The sequence below is a fragment of the Trichomycterus rosablanca genome, chromosome 19 (assembly GCF_030014385.1).
Source record: "Trichomycterus rosablanca isolate fTriRos1 chromosome 19, fTriRos1.hap1, whole genome shotgun sequence".
Classification (NCBI taxonomy): Eukaryota; Metazoa; Chordata; class Actinopteri; order Siluriformes; family Trichomycteridae; genus Trichomycterus; species Trichomycterus rosablanca.
The window spans coordinates 13,917,582-13,934,597 of NC_086006.1; the positions used below are offsets into that span (position 1 = coordinate 13,917,582).

General features: G+C 39.9%; 1 protein-coding gene across 1 annotated transcript in view; it reads left to right on the forward strand.

Moving 5' to 3' along the window:
• The window catches only part of osbpl2b (oxysterol binding protein-like 2b), a 37,457-nt gene that overhangs the window by 9,448 nt on the left and 10,993 nt on the right, over positions 1 to 17,016 (forward strand). Inside the window, exons 2-11 of the mRNA XM_063015679.1 lie at positions 2,875 to 3,005; positions 5,682 to 5,805; positions 5,994 to 6,069; positions 6,160 to 6,294; positions 8,918 to 9,015; positions 11,751 to 11,933; positions 12,075 to 12,182; positions 12,388 to 12,477; positions 13,115 to 13,241; positions 16,873 to 16,998. Coding sequence (XP_062871749.1) covers positions 2,969 to 3,005; positions 5,682 to 5,805; positions 5,994 to 6,069; positions 6,160 to 6,294; positions 8,918 to 9,015; positions 11,751 to 11,933; positions 12,075 to 12,182; positions 12,388 to 12,477; positions 13,115 to 13,241; positions 16,873 to 16,998 — 1,104 coding nt within the window. The 5' untranslated portion in view covers positions 2,875 to 2,968. The remainder of the gene's footprint in view (positions 1 to 2,874; positions 3,006 to 5,681; positions 5,806 to 5,993; positions 6,070 to 6,159; positions 6,295 to 8,917; positions 9,016 to 11,750; positions 11,934 to 12,074; positions 12,183 to 12,387; positions 12,478 to 13,114; positions 13,242 to 16,872; positions 16,999 to 17,016) is intronic.

Consider the following 17,016-nt stretch of genomic DNA (forward strand, 5'->3'; position numbering starts at 1 on the left):
GATTGGGGCTGCTTATCCACCATCCAGACTATCCAGCGTTGCAACCTTTTATAAATTTCTCTCTTCCGTCCACGTCCAGGGAGATTAGCTTCAGTGCCATGGGTTGTAAACTTCTTGATTATGTTGCACACCGTGGACAAAGGAACATCAAGATCTTTGGAGATGGACTTGTAACCTTGAGATTGTTGATATTTTCCCACAATTTTGGTTCTCAAGTCCTCAGAGACAGTTCTCTTCTCCTCTTTCCATGCTCCATGCTTAGTGTGGCACACACAGACACACAATACAAAGATTGAGTCAACTTCTCTCCTTTTTATCTGGTTTCAGGTGTGATTTTTATATTGCCCACACCTGTTACTTGCCACATGTGAGTTTAAACGAGCATCACATGCTTGAAACAAAGTTATTTACCCACAATTTTGAAAAGGTGCCAATAATTTTGTTAGGCCCATTTTTGGAGTTTTGTGTGAAATTATGTCAAATTTGCATTTTTTTCTCTGTTTTTTGTGTTATTCCAATACACACAAAAGAAATAAACATGTGTATAACAAAACGTGTAATTGCAATAATTTTCTGGGAGAAATACATTTTCTGGAAAAATTTCAGGGGTTCCAACACTTTCGGCCATGACTGTACAGTGGGGGAAAATAAGTATTTGATCCCCTGCTGATTTTGTAAGTTTACCCCCTTACAAAGACTTGAACAGTCTATAATTTTTATGGAAGGTTTATTTTAACAGAGAGAGACAAAATATCAACAAAAAATCCAGAAAAAAAAAACATTAAATAAAGGTTATAAATTAATTTGTATTTAATTAAGGGAAATAAGTATTTGATCCCCTAGCAACCAGCAAGAATTCTGACCCCCACAGACCGGTTATGTGCCCATGAGGCACACAAATTAGTCCTGTCCCTGTATAAAAGACACCTGTCACAGAATCAGTTTCTTCTATTCAAATCTCTCGACCACCATGGGCAAGACCGAAGAGCTATCAAAGGACATCAGGGACAAGATTGTAGACCTGCACAAGGCTGGAATGGGCTACAAGACCATCAGCAAGACGCTTGGTGAGAAAGAGACCACTGTTGGCGCAATAAATCGAAAATGGAAGAAATACAAGATCACAGTTAATCGCCCTCGCTCTGGAGCTCCATGCAAGATCTCACCTCGTGGGGTAAGAATGATTCTGAGAAAGGTGAGGTCAGCCCAGAATTACACGGGAGGAGCTTGTCAATGATCTCAAGGGAGCTGGAAGCACAGTCACCAAGAAAACCATTAGTAACACACTTCGCCGTAATGGATTGAGATCCTGCAGTGCCCGCAAAGTCCCTTTGCTCAAGAAGGCTCATGTACAGGGGCCAGTGATAGCTCAGTGGTTAAGGTACTGGACTAGTAAGCAGAAGGTTGCCGGTTCAAGCCCCGCCACCACCAAGTTGCCACTGTTGGGTCCCTAAGCAAGGCCCTTAATCCTCAATTGCTCATTGTGTAAGTCGCTTTGGATAAAAACGTCTGCTAAATGCTGAAAATGTAAATGTACAGGCCTGTCTGAAGTTTGCCAATGAACACCTGAATGATTCAGAGAAAACTTGGGAGAATGTGAAATTGAGCTCTTTGGCATCAACTCCACTCGCCGTGTTTGGAGGCAGAGAAATGCCCGGTGGGGATGGTGTTCTTGGGGTCATATCCAGCATTTCTCTGCTCCCAGCTCCCTTGAGACCATTGACAAGCTCCTACCGTGTAATTCTGGGCTGACCTCACCTTTCTCAGAATCATTCTTACCCCACGAGGTGAGATCTTGCATAAAGCTCCAAAGCGAGGGCGATTGACTGCGATCTTGTTTCATTTTCGAATTATCGCGCCAACAGTGGTCTCTTTCTCACCAAGCGTCTTGCTGATGGTCTTGTAGCCCATTCTAGCCTTGTGCAGGTCTACAATCTTGTCCCTGACGTCCTTTGATAGCTCTTTGGTCTTGCCCATGGTGGTCGAGAGATTTGAATAGAAGAAACTGATTCTGTGACAGGTGTCTTTTATACAGGGACAGGACTAATTTGTGTGCCTCATGGGCACATAACCGGTCTGTGGGGGTCAGAATTCTTGCTGGTTGGTAGGGGATCAAATACTTATTTCCCTTAATTAAATACAAATTAATTTATAACCTTTATTTAAAGTTTTTTTTCTGGATTTTTTGTTGGTATTCTGTCTCTCTGTGTTAAAATAAACCTTCCATAAAAATTAAAGACTGTTCAAGTCTTTGTAAGGGGGTAAACTTACAAAATCATCAGGGGATCAAATACTTATTTTCCCCACTGTATATAATTGAAAAATAAAAAATATAACATTCCTATTACTCAGCAGTAGCTCACTACTTTTTGGTGGTGAAATTGCAGCTAACGGCCTGCTTCCTAGTGAGTGTGTTCTTGTTCGTGTTAACTTATCTGCCCATCAGCTGCAGACAAGGAGGCTGTCCTATAGTTCAGGTCCAAAGTTCAATCCTAGATCAAACATGCGTTGGTATACCTGCCCATGGGAGGAGACCTATTTCTACTTCTTGCAGTTTAATTCGGTGTTTAATTGTGTGGGGCAAATGCTATGAAGCACAAACTTCTCAAGGCCTGAGTAGCCATGTAGTGCCCATGTAAGACTGATGTTGCGAAAAATAATATTTTATTATTAAAATTGCTAATGCATATTGTGGTTAATTAAGATATTAGTTATGTTATGAAAACCCAGAACTGGCCTATATAAATGGATATGTTTTTCATTTATACTTTTTGTTGCTGTGTTTGGCACATTTTGTTTTTTATATGTAATTGTAAGTTCTATTTGTTTTATTTGTGTGCATTTACACTGCTTCATCTGTATGTGTGTTTTCAGGTAAAACTGCAGTGGGAGTAGTGCAGTTGTGGCATCTGTCTCTTTCGTGAGAGACAATGTTCTAGAGTCTCGTGGTGGCTGCCTGGTCTCTACAATGAACAATGAAGATGAGTTCTATGATGCCATCACAGGTGAGCAAATATTAATCAGTGACTCTCTGCCTGACGCCTTACTAATGCTGTGATTAAAAGCTGCATTTTTGTCAAAACTGATAAACTGCTTGATATGATTTGCAGACATTATATTGACTGTGACACATTTAGAACTCATAAAACCCTGTTCTGTACCACACAACCTCCGAGCCACAAGTCTCGCTTGTCTTGATCCTCCACCCAAAACTTGAGAAAGACTGACATCAAGCCTATTCTCTGTACTAGCACCCAAGTGCTGGAACGAACTTTTCCATGTCTGTTTGAACGTCTGAGTCTCTCACCATTGTTAAAAGACGACTAAAGACCCACCTCTTTACTAAGCACTAAAGCTGAGAACTAACATGCACTTACTAACCTTCTATAGTATTAAAAAACACCTTAGATAAAAGCATCTGCTAAATGCCATAAATGTAAATTTAGTAAGGGAGTGTCAGTGTGTTGAATGTATTGCACTGGTATGCAGCATGTGGAAGTAGACTATTAGTTTATTAAGGTAAGATTATAATTACATTATTTAAACATGCACTTGTTAGTATAGAGTTTTTTCTAGTTTGTAAATGTAGTTTGGAAGTAGTTTGTAAATGAGACGATGTGACATTTAAATAGTCAGTTAATTTTGTTGTTGCAAAATAATCCCAAAATATTGTGACATTATGTTAGAAATGCTTTAAAAATATGTAACACCTGATTAAACTCATCCAGTAGTAAGACTGATACTATTTGCATAACAACTAAAAAATTTTTATGCAGGTATAATATGTTTTTTTTTTTTTACTACAACTGATTTATCTTCATGTTTCAAAACAAATTGAGAAACTGTTTTTGTTGGTCCTTCCCAAACCTTGTGTTAGTGCATTACCTGTAGTGTATCAATGCACAACCACTGCTGGGCCCTTGAGCAAGGCCCTTAACCCTCTCTGCTCCATGGGGCACTGATATATATGACAAATAAAGACATTTTATTCTATTAGTCACACACTATGTACAAGAGTGTGAGAGATGGCTAGGTTGCCAGTTTGTAGTGATTAGCAGTATTGCTGCACTGTTTGATTGCTAGTAGTTAAAAGAACATACAATTCTACTTGAAAAAACACTCTGTGGGTAGACGTTTGGACCGAGGAAAAATGCTTCTCTTCTCAACACAATGCCCTTTGTGTTTAATCCAGTGCTTGCTCACATCTAAAAAATAATTTCTTGTGCATTTAAAAAATTGTTTATGTGAAAAATAATTTAAGAGGCTTTTTGTGTGGTACAGCCATCTATTACACTAGCCCACCACAGCTAATATTCAGGTCCAAATCTCAGCAGTGCTATCAGCATCTACACACACATATAACATACATAGTTGGCTATGTCTTGGAGGGGGGTGTACTGTCCAGAATAATCCTGCCTTGCGCATAGTGTTTCCCAGTTGAACTGGACTTGCCTTGACCCTAAACAGGAATAAGCAGTAGATAAATGAAATGCAGAAATTGCAGTCCTAATACTAGTAGGCTGCATCACTGATCACAGCCGTTATTGCATCTAACACTTGTGATAATTTGATATTAGTCTTTTATGTCACTCTTGGTTTTAGGTCTCGGCAAAGCATCTCTATTGGATTCAAGTTTAAGCTTGGATGCAAACATCCTTTTGTTATTTGCAATGTTGTTCTGCATAACCATTTGCACTTCAGGTTTAGCTCCCAAATAAATAACTAAGTTCTCCTCTTTAATCTTTGATGGAGAGTGGAATTTCTTGTTTTCTAAATACACATTGTTTGGGTACAGACAAAGCAAAGTACATATCACACAATCACAGTGCCACTACCATGTTTGATGCTTAGTGTAATGTTTGTACCATAACATGCCCTATTTACTTTTTTGCAGACATAATGAGACCCTAGTGTTTCATTGTGGCCATTCCTGTTTAAATTTATCACTGTTCCATGTTATCTTTATTTGCAGATGATGGCAGTCACACTGGTTTAGTGAAATCGCTAATGCACCTATTAGACCTGTTATATCCTAGCATACTAAGTGTATTATTTCAATTATGCATGTCAAAGTCAAGGATATATAAAATATTGGGCTGCTGATGGTTACATTCACTACATTCACAAGTGTTGAATGTAGCAGATATGGCTAAAAATATCAAGGGGCGTTCACAGGCAGCCGTGGGGGGTGGGGGTGTCGGGTTAATTTGTTGTGGGTTTTTTTTATTTTTTATTATTTTTTTTTTTTTTTTACTGGTGATGAGCCAAATGTCACAACACAATGCATCAAACCCTTCTGTGTATGGTTTTGCATAGTTGCAGATCAGTCAAATTGCCCTTGTTTACTCATGTCCTTCGTACAAAGCAGCTACAATTGGATCACAGACATTGGAGTTGGATATCAGGGCAATTAAAGACGTTTGATTGGTTTGATAAATCCACAATTGTTCTACTTGTTATTGCTCATTAAAGATATTTCAGATAAGCTTTTATTTTATTATTATATATATATTTTTTATATGTATTGCAAGTGCTTTAGCAATCACACTGTAAAGCAACGTTATTGTGACGTGGTTTCTTTATATTCTTGTGTGGAACCTTAGCCTCAATTACACCGTTTATGTTCTGTTTACAGCTTATACACTGTGCTGTACTTTCATGTTTGTTTCATTGTATGACAGGCTTGGATTCAGACGAGTCGTGTGAGGGCACTTCAGAGGCCAGTTTTAAAGATGCTGTAGTGGATGCCGGTGCCAAGAAGAGGAATGGTACTGTGCCACAGGAGAATGGAATCAAAAAGCACAGGTAGAGTCAGATTCCTTGGCTGAATTCTTCTTTCTCAGTCTCACACTTATCCTGTTTACTTGCTTTAAACAACATAGGCCAGAAATACCTGCTGTCAGCATATTTTTTGTGTGATTGATGGTGTCAATAATTGCTCTCTGACCTAGGTGTTTTGTGTGAAGTTTAAGTGTGTTTTTTTTGTTTCTCAGGTCAGCACTTCCTGCTCCTATGTTCTCCAGAAATAATTTCAGCATATGGAGCATTCTAAAGAAATGTATTGGACTGGTAAGGCTGTACAATTGAAATATTGCAAATAAAGCAAATAAATGTTTTGCTCTTTGGCTGTGGGCATGACAAGTTTTGTTGCTTTTGCAGGAGTTGTCCAAAATCACCATGCCCATTGTGTTCAATGAACCACTGAGCTTTCTTCAGAGAATCAGCGAGTACATGGAGCACACGTACCTTATCCACAAGGCCTGTGCAGAGTCTGACTCCATAGAAAGGATGCAGGTAAGGTCAACAATATACACTGTGTCACACCACTTTTATGTCTCTTTTTTGTCTCTTTCAGTCTTTCTTCTTTATTTTATTGTTCCAGTTTAGTTATATCTAATTCCCCATATGCATCTGCTTGCACAATCCCCTTAAAGGCCAGTGAGAGCTGTAGGCTAACACATGAAGCCACTAGCTACCTCTTTACACTACCCTAACACTCTTTGCTTTCTCTATTTCTCTGTCACTTGTGCTTACTTATCAACTAGACAATAAGAGTTGCTGTTACAGCAGCAAGTAGTTGACTCCCCATTCGACTTTCCCCTCCTCAAACACAGCCAACTACATCTACTAAGTGCCCTACAAGACCTGGGAGCACCGCTGACACTCAGACTTGGGTGCTCAGCTAACACATTAGACTGGTGTGTCCCTAAGTTGTGTGAATGTCATTAAATGTTTTTCAGGCTTTAAAGTGACAGTCTGATGTTTTGAACAAGCACTTGAGACGAATAGGTCCTGTTTGGGATGATGAAAATCCTTTAACAATGACAGTACTTGTATTGACACTGTGGGCTCTTAATTATGTCTGTGTTAAAGTACAAACAAAATATACATCTGCATAAGTAAGCGCTGATGTGGTTGAACCTGCATAACAGGACAAAACAGGACAGAAATTCTTTAGTGCTGTCTAGTATAGATGGCTTGTAGTATATTAAATTTTGGAAAGTGGAAATGTGTGGGGTTTTTTAAATGTTTTTTTCCCTCTGACTCCCAAGTATAAAGTTACTACACTGCCAACTGTGTTATAATGACTAATATGATCAAAAAAGCTGAAATATGCTGTTTTAAAATTAGGTGGTTTGTCAAAGAAGAAGCCAAAACCAATCTTTAGAAAACATTTACAGTGTATCACAAAAGTGAGTACACCTCTCACATTTCTGCAGATATTTAAGTATATCTTTTCATGGGACAACACTGACAAAATGACACTTTGACACAATGAAAAGTAGTCTTGTGTGCAGCTTATATAACAGTGTAAATTTATTCTTCCCTCAAAATAACTCGATATACAGCCATTAATGTCTAAACCACCGGCAACAAAAGTGAGTACACCCCTTAGTGAAAGTTCCTGAAGTGTCAATATTTTGTGTGGCCACCATTATTTCACAGAACTGCCTTAACTCTCCTGGGCATGGAGTTTACCAGAGCTTCACAGGTTGCCACTGGAATGCTTTTCCACTCCTCCATGACGACATCACGGAGCTGGCGGATATTCGAGACTTTGCGCTCCTCCACCTTCCGCTTGAGGATGCCCCAAAGATGTTCTATTGGGTTTAGGTCTGGAGACATGCTTGGCCAGTCCATCACCTTTACCCTCAGCCTCTTCAATAAAGCAGTGGTCGTCTTAGAGGTGTGTTTGGGGTCATTATCATGCTGGAACACTGCCCTGCGACCCAGTTTCCGGAGGGAGGGGATCATGCTCTGCTTCAGTATTTCACAGTACATATTGGAGTTCATGTGTCCCTCAATGAAATGTAACTCCCCAACACCTGTGGCACTCATGCAGCCCCAGACCATGGCATTCCCACCATCATGCTTGACTGTAGGCATGACACACTTATCTTTGTACTCCTCACCTGATTGCCACCACACATGCTTGAGACCATCTGAACCAAACAAATTAATCTTGGTCTCATCAGACCATAGGACATGGTTCCAGTAATCCATGTCCTTTGTTGACATGTCTTCAACAAACTGTTTGTGTGCTTTCTTGTGTAGAGACTTCAGAAGAGGCTTCCTTCTGGGGTGACAGCCATGCAGACCAATTTGATGTAGTGTGCGGCGTATGGTCTGAGCACTGACAGGCTGACCCCCCACCTTTTCAATCTCTGCAGCAGTGCTGACAGCACTCCTGTGCCTATCTTTCAAAGACAGCAGTTGGATGTGACGCTGAGCACGTGCACTCAGCTTCTTTGGACGACCAACGCGAGGTCTGTTTTGAGTGGACCCTGCTCTTTTAAAACGCTGGATGATCTTGGCCACTGTGCTGCAGCTCAGTTTCAGGGTGTTGGCAATCTTCTTGTAGCCTTGGCCATCTTCATGTAGCGCAACAATTCGTCTTTTAAGATCCTCAGAGAGTTCTTTGCCATGAGGTGCCATGTTGGAACTTTCTGTGACCAGTATGAGAGAGTGTGAGAGCTGTACTACTAAATTGAACACACCTGCTCCCTATGCACACCCGAGACCTAGTAACACTAGCGAGTCACATGACATTTTGGAGGGAAAATGACAAGCAGTGCTCAATTTGGACATTTAGGTGTGTAGTCTCTTAGGGGTGTACTTACTTTTGTTGCCGGTGGTTTAGACATTAATGGCTGTATATTGAGTTATTTTAAGGGAAGAATAAATTTACACTGTTATATAAGCTGCACACAGACTACTTTTCATTGTGTCAAAGTGTCATTTTGTCAGTGTTGTCCGATGAAAAGATATACTTAAATATCTGCAGAAATGTGAGGGGTGTACTCACTTTTGTGATACACTGTATCTATACAAAAAGCTATCTAATTTAAAGTATGTTATGTTGACCCCACCATTTACCTTTCTTCTCCTTTCTTGTGTTACTTTTCCCTTTCCTCAGGCTGTAGCTGCCTTTGCTGTGTCTGCTGTGGCCTCTCAGTGGGACAGGACTGGAAAGCCTTTTAACCCCCTCTTAGGGGAGACTTATGAGCTTACAAGGTAAACAACAAAAACAACAACCTATGATTTATGTCAAATGCTTTACTGATTCTGTCCAGCCAAAGTATACATAAAAAAAAAAATTGTTGGTTCAACACAAACCAATAGAACAGCTTTATTGGACCATTATATAGATTAAAGCCTCTACTTGGTTACCACTTGTGCCCTATGTATAGTGGCGAAAGTGCCATTCTTATCAAGAGCCTTACTTATCCTTACTTTTAAACGGACAGATAGATGAAAATTATGCTGTCAGAATGTCCCCACAGCAAAACCTTGCTTGTACCATTTTTTTGGTGTACACAAATTATAACTTGCCCACTCTTAATAATGAATTAACTTATCTGATCTAAATGTGCAGTTCTTCTAATGTGGGTTTTATGTATGGCAGCTCAACTACTAAAAGCATTAATAAAAATTTTTTATAGCAAAACATGCTTCTGTTGTCAAGTTGTTGTTTTTGGTAATATTGTTATTCGAATGTTATGTTTCCCTTTATTCTGCTCTACAAATTAGTTTTGAATAGGTGTGTAGATGCACCCTTCTGTTTCGTTGACAGGTGCTTTTGCATTCAGATCTCGTCTCACTGACTGGATACCCAAAAACATACACAAGAAAACACACACACACACACCTCCCTATTTATGTTTAGAATGCAAACACCACTCTGACATGTTTAAATAATCTAATATCCACATTGTATCCACTGTTGTTTTCAGTGTGTGATTAATAAACATGGACTAATGTCCAAAAAAAATCCAGGAAATCACATTGTAGGATTTTTTAAGAATTTATTTGTAAATTATGGTGGAAAATAAGTATTTGGTCAATAACAAACAAGCAAGATTTCTGGCTCTCACAGACCTGTAACTTCTTCTTTAAGAAGCTCTTCTGTCCTCCACTCGTTACCTGTATTAATGGCACCTGTTTGACCTCGTTATCTGTATAAAAGACACCTGTCCACAGCCTCAAACAGTCAACCATGGCCAAGACCAAAGAGCTGTCGAAGGACACCAGGAAGAAAATTGTAGACCTGCACCAGGCTGGGAAGAGTGAATCTACAATAGGCAAGCAGGTTGGTGTGAATAAATCAACTGTGGGAGCAATTGTAAGAAAATGGAAGACATACAAGACCATTGATAATCTTCCTTGGGGTCAAGATCTCATCCCGTGGGGTCAAAATGATTATGAGAACAGTGAGCAAAAATCCCAGAACTACACAGAGGGACCTAATGGATGACCTGCAGAGAGCTGGGACCAAAGTACAAAGGCTACCATCAGTAACACACTACGCCGAGAGGGACTCAAATCCTGCAGTGCCAGGCGTGCCCCCCAGTACATGTTCAGGCCAATCTGAAGTTTGCCAGAGAGCATATGGATTATCCAGAAGAGGATTGGGAGAATATCATGTGGTCAGATGAAACCAAAATGGAACTTTTTGGTAAAAACTCAACTCGTCGTGTTTGGAGGAAGAAGAAGAACCCAAGAACACCATACCTACTGTGAAGCATGGGGGTGAAAACATCATGCTTTGGGGCTGTTTTTCTGCAAAGGGGACAGGACGACTGATCCGTGTTAAGGGAAGAATGAACGGGGCCATGTATTGTGAGATTTTCAGCCAAAACCTCCTTCCATCAGTGAGAGCATTGAAGATGGAACGTGGCTGGGTCTTCCAGCATGACAATGATCCCAAACACACCGCTCGGGCAACGAAGGAGTGGCTCCGTAAAAAGCATTTCAAGGTCCTGGAGTGGCCTAGCCAGTCTCCAGACCTCAACCCCACAGAAAATTTGTGGAATCCGTGTTGCCCAGCGACAGCCCCAAAACATCACTGCTCTAGAGGAGATCTGCATGGAGGAATGGGCCAAAATACCAGCTACAGTGTGTGCAAACCTGGTGAAGACTTACAGGAAACATTTGACCTCTGTCATTGCCAACAAATGTTATGTTACAAAGTATTGAGTTGAACTTTTGTTATTGACCAAATACTTATTTTTTCCACCATAATTTACAAATAAATTTTTAAAAAATCCTACAGTGTGATTTCCTGGATTTTTTTTCTCTCATTTTGTCTCTCATAGTTGAAGTGTACCTATGATGAAAATTACAGACCTCTCATCTTTCTAAGTAGGAGAACTTGCACAATCAGTGGCTGACTAAATACTTTTTGACCCCACTGTACAAATAGTCACCATAAGATTCAGGATTTGTAACATATGCAATTATATACAGCATACAACATTTACATTTTCAGCATTTAGCAGACTCTTATCTAAAGCGACTTACATTATACAGTCTAAGCAACTGAGGGTTAAGGGCCTTGCTCAAGGGCCCAACAGTGGCAACCTGGCAGTGGTGGGTTTAAACCAGCAACGGTCTGCTTACTAGCCCAGTACTCTAATCACTAGGCTACAACCTGCAGTAAAAGGTAAAACCTTCAAGAAAGTACAAGTTTCAGTCTGGAAAGGTTGATTTTGGTGGGCATGTCCTTGTTGAGGGGTCTGATGGCATGGGGGAAGAAGCTCCTCCTGAGCCTTTTTTCCCCCCCAAAGTTTTCATTATGTTTATTATTATTTTTAAGTTTAGAATTTAAGAAAGTTTAACATTTTAGCCATATCACCCAACTGTAATGTAGAGGTAGTTTTTGTGCTGGTACTTTTTATAAGCTGATACAGATGCATCACAAACTGTTATTATTTTAGTGCTACATTTTCCTTATTGTTTCTCATTTTTAGAGAAAACCAGGGCTATAGGTTGATCTCAGAGCAGGTGAGTCACCACCCACCAATCAGTGCATTCCATGCTGAGGGTCTAGCCGAGGACTTCCTGTTTCACGGTTCTATATACCCAAAGCTCAAGTTCTGGGGCAAGAGTGTGGAAGCAGAACCCAAAGGAACCATCACATTAGAACTCCTAAAGTAAGTCATGCATTGTTTATGTTTAGCTTGGTGTGTCTTAATACATGTTAGTCAGGATATTGAGGTTTCTGATTTCCAAAGTTGCTGGGTAACTGGCAAATCACATGCTGATGTGTGTGTGTGTGTGTGTGTTTCTTACAGGCACAAAGAGGCGTACACATGGTCGAACCCTTTCTGTTGTGTACACAATGTAATTGTAGGAAAACTGTGGATTGAGCAATACGGCACAGTGGAGATATTGAACCACAGGTATACTATTTTGTATTTAAAAACAGATTATCTGGATAACATGAAAAGAACACATTTATACTGAGGTCTCTCAGAACATATCTACTCTAACATAGTTCATGTGATGTTATCATGTAGCAATCGGATAGGAACAAGTAAGCAAAAGTCATAATGTATTGTGATGCAACTGTAATATTTTATGTGCTTTTACTGGCTCAATGGACAGTACTGGAGATAAGTGTGTGCTGAACTTTAAACCATGTGGGATGTTTGGCAAAGAGCTGCACAGAGTGGAGGGCTACATACAGGACAAAAGGTGAGACTCCCCATTTCCTTTGATCATTGACTGTGGATATGCGTGGATCACCTTGACCCTGTAATTGTCAATTCTTTAAAAAATGAGGCTATGTTGGTGCAGCAAAACATGTCAGCCCACCAGTGCTGACATCTCAAGTTTAGCTGGGATGGGGACACATGGAGCTTAGCATGGCTCTCTGGATGTAATATGTCTCCTTGAGGGAACCCATCAGGTGATAAAAAGCGGCTGCAAATTGAATACATGTTGAAGAATCCACAATCAAGAATTGTAAATGACTACATTGTGACAGAAAGCGAGAAAAATTCAGAAAAATATCTTTAAGTATTAATACTGCCCATTAAACATGAACAATATTTATAAAAATAATATATAATGTTTTACATTATTAGTGCATGTAATACAGTTTTTATAAAAATGAAAATACTGCACATCAAAACAATTTCAGCATTTTTGTAGAAGTACACAATGTCTATGTTTACAGTTTTCAGTGTTTTGATTTTTGTTGCTTTGCCGTCAGGTAGACAATATATTGTGCAGCTTTAGTTGTAATGCAAGCTCAGTGCCTATCTGAAAAGTAGAGTTGCCACAATGCATTGTTTTTATTTTCTTTCTTTGATTTTTCTGTGTATGGCAGCAAGAAGAAACACTGTGTAATATATGGTAAATGGACAGAATGCATTTGGAGTGTGGATGCACAAGTTTACGACTCTTATCGAAAAAATGATAAAAAAGGAGCAGCAGACACCAAGAAACAGAAGCCGGTAAGAACAGCAAAGTTATCAAGAACCTTAATCGCATAGTTAGAATTGCCACTATTCATTGTTTTACTGAATTTAGGTAGCCTGCTGTGAATCCAAGAGTTTTTCAAATTACTCCAATTGGTAATTATGATAAAATATCAGATATATATATAAAGTGTATCACAAAAGTGAGTACACCCCTCACATTTCTGCAAATATTTCATTATATCTTTTCATGGGACAACACTATAGACATGAAACTTGGATATAACTTAGAGTAGTCAGTGTACAGCTTGTATAGCAGTGTAGATTTACTGTCTTCTGAAAATAACTCAACACACAGCCATTAATGTCTAAATGGCTGGCAACATAAGTGAGTACACCCCACAGTGAACATGTCCAAATTGTGCCCAAAGTGTCAATATTTTGTGTGACCACCATTATTATCCAGCACTGCCTTAACCCGCCTGGGCATGGAATTCACCAGAGCTGCACAGGTTGCTACTGGAATCCTCTTCCACTCCTCCATGATGACATCACGGAGCTGGTGGATGTTAGACACCTTGAACTCCTCCACCTTCCACTTGAGGATGCGCCACAGGTGCTCAATTGGGTTTAGTCCATCACCTTTACCTTCAGCTTCCTCAGCAAGGCAGTTGTCATCTTGGAGGTTGTGTTTGGGGTCGTTATCCTGTTGGAAAACTGCCATGAGGCCCAGTTTTCGAAGGGAGGGGATCATGCTCTGTTTCAGAATGTCACAGTACATGTTGGAATTCATGTTTCCCTCAATGAACCGCAGCTCCCCAGTGCCAGCAACACTCATGCAGCCCAAGACCATGATGCTACCACCACCATGCTTGACTGTAGGCAAGATACAGTTGTCTTGGTACTTCTCACCAGGGCGCTGCCACACATGCTGGACACTATCTGAGCCAAACAAGTTTATCTTGGTCTCGTCAGACCACAGGGCATTCCAGTAATCCATGTTCTTGGACTGCTTGTCTTCAGCAAACTGTTTGCGGGCTTTCTTGTGCGTCAGCTTCCTTCTGGGATGACGACCATGCGGACCGAGTTGATGCAGTGTGCGGTGTATGGTCTGAGCACTGACAGGCTGACCTCCCACGTCTTCAACCTCTGCAGCAATGCTGGCAGCACTCATGTGTCTATTTTTTAAAGCCAACCTCTGGATATGACGCCGAACACGTGGACTCAACTTCTTTGGTCGACCCTGGCGAAGCCTGTTCCGAGTGGAACCTGTCCTGGAAAACCGCTGTATGACCTTGGCCACCATGCTGTAGCTCAGTTTCAGGGTGTTAGCAATCTTCTTATAGCCCAGGCCATCTTTGTGGAGAGCAACAATTCTATTTCTCACATCCTCAGAGAGTTCTTTGCCATGAGGTGCCATGTTGAATATCCAGTGGCCAGTATGAGAGAATTGTACCCAAAGCACCAAATTTAACAGCCCTGCTCCCCATTTACACCTGGGACCTTGACACATGACACCAGGGAGGGACAACGACACATTTGGGCACAATTTGGACATGTTCACTGTGGGGTGTACTCACATTATTTAGACATTAATGGCTGTGTGTTGAGTTATTTTCAGAAGACAGTAAATCTAATCTGCTATACAAGCTGTACACTGACTAAGTTATATCCAAGTTTCATGTCTATAGTGTTGTCCCATGAAAAGATATAATGAAATATTTGCAGAAATGTGAGGGGTGTACTCACTTTTGTGATACACTGTATATATGTGCACTCAATTTTAAACACTAAGACTAGTATATACTTAATAGCAATGTAGTCATTGGTAATAGCTTTTAATTGAATGTGGGCTACTCAACAGTCCCCATAAAGACAAAATTTAATCAGCTGGTTAAGGTGGTGGTTGTTCTCGTGTAGTAAGACATAATGGTTCTGGTTTAAAACCAAAGTTCATTAATAATACAAAGGTATCTGTTTTTGGTATTTTTTGGACAAGCTTTAATTTAAATTATTTATTAATGGTGTTCGAACTGGAACATAACAAAGTTAATTTTTACTTTTAATTTACGGTCTCAGCTATTTTGCTTTGTAATTGGAAATACAGTGCTGTGAAAAAGTATTTGACCCTCTTATTTCTTCTATTTTTGCTCATTTACATTTTCATTTACGTTTTCTGCATTTAGCAGACGCTCTTATCCAGAGCGACTTACAGAAGTGCTTCCATAGCAAACATTTTATTTCTCAAGTTTTAGTAAACAGTCGAAGAACAAATCTGCTGAAACCTGTTAGAACCAAAGTGTTTTTTTTTTTTTTTTTTTTTTTTTTTTTTTTTTTTTTTTTTTTTTTTTTTTTTTTTTTTTGGAAATGGAAGAGAAATGTTAGTAAATAAGTACAAGTCAGCTTAAGTGCTTAGTAAAAAGGTGGGTTTTTAATCGTTTTTTAAAGACAGCAAGAGACTCAGATGTTCGGACAGACAGAAGAAGTTCATTCCACCACTTGGGGGCTAGAACAGAGAAGAGCCTTGATGCTCTTGGGTGGAGGCTCAAGTCGAGCGAGACTAGTGGCTCGGAGGTTGAGTTGTACAGAGCAGGGTTTGATTAGACCACAAAGGTAGCTTGGGGCTGGTCCATTTTTGGCTTTGTAGGCGAGCATCAGTGTTTTAAACTGAATGCGTGCAGCTACAGGAAGCCAGTGAAGAGAACGCAGCAGTGGGGTGATGTGGCAGTGTTTGGGCTGGTTAAAAACCAGACGGGCAGCTGCATTTTGAATGAGCTGCAAGGGTTTAATAGTGGACATGGGAGCTCCTGCCAGGAGGGAGTTGCAGTAGTCCAACTGTGAAATTACAAGTGAAGTGCTCATTTGTCACATTGAAATCTGACAACATGAGTAAACACAAAATACAACTTTTAAATGATTATTCGATTTATTGAGGATAAAGATTTTCTCAGGATATATATCTCCCTTGTGACGTTTGTGATAACTTGCATTTACACTCCTGCTTTACTGTGGAGGAATTCTGACTCGCTCTTTGTGTTTTAATTTAGCTACGTTGGCGGGTTTTTGAACAGCACTTTGACTCAAAACTTTAAACCTTTTGTTTCTTTTGAGGCTTTTAGAAGTGGACTAATATGTGTGCTTTGGAACTTTGTCCTTTAGCATAACCCAGCTGTGCTTGAGCTTCAGGTCACAAACTTACAGGTGGACATTTTACTTTAGAATTTTCTGGTAGTGAACAGAATTTATGGTTCCATCAATGATGATAAGTCGTCCATGTTCATGTTGGTATGATCTTAGTGTGGTATGTGGTGTTAGCTTTATGCCAGATGTAATAGGACCCATGCTTTCCAAAAAGTTTCACCTTTGCAGTTGTTTAGCTGTGCATCTGTATTTCTGGTTACTTACTAAGTTGTTGCTGCAGAGATAGGTCAGATAGGACAGAACAGCATTTTACCTTAAAAAAGGGAATCATCTTTTAAAAGTATTTTGTTTACTTGGGCTATCTTTAGCCAGAATCTGTGTTTTTGTTAAACTACTTATAATATTGGACAAAGTGTGGCTATTTAAAAGTTTAAAGTTAAATTTTTTAAGTTTAAGGCTATTATTTCTTTCTGTCTGTCTGTCTGTCTGTCTGTCTGTCTGTGTGTGTGTGTGTGTGTGTGTGTAGGAAGAGGCAAATAATGCAGAGAATGATGAAGCAGATGATATGCCGGAGTTACAGGAGACTGTGGCTGTTATCCCTGGGAGCACTCTGTTATGGAGGGTCTCCTCTAGACCACCTGATTCAGCAGAGGTGCACGGAAATACACTC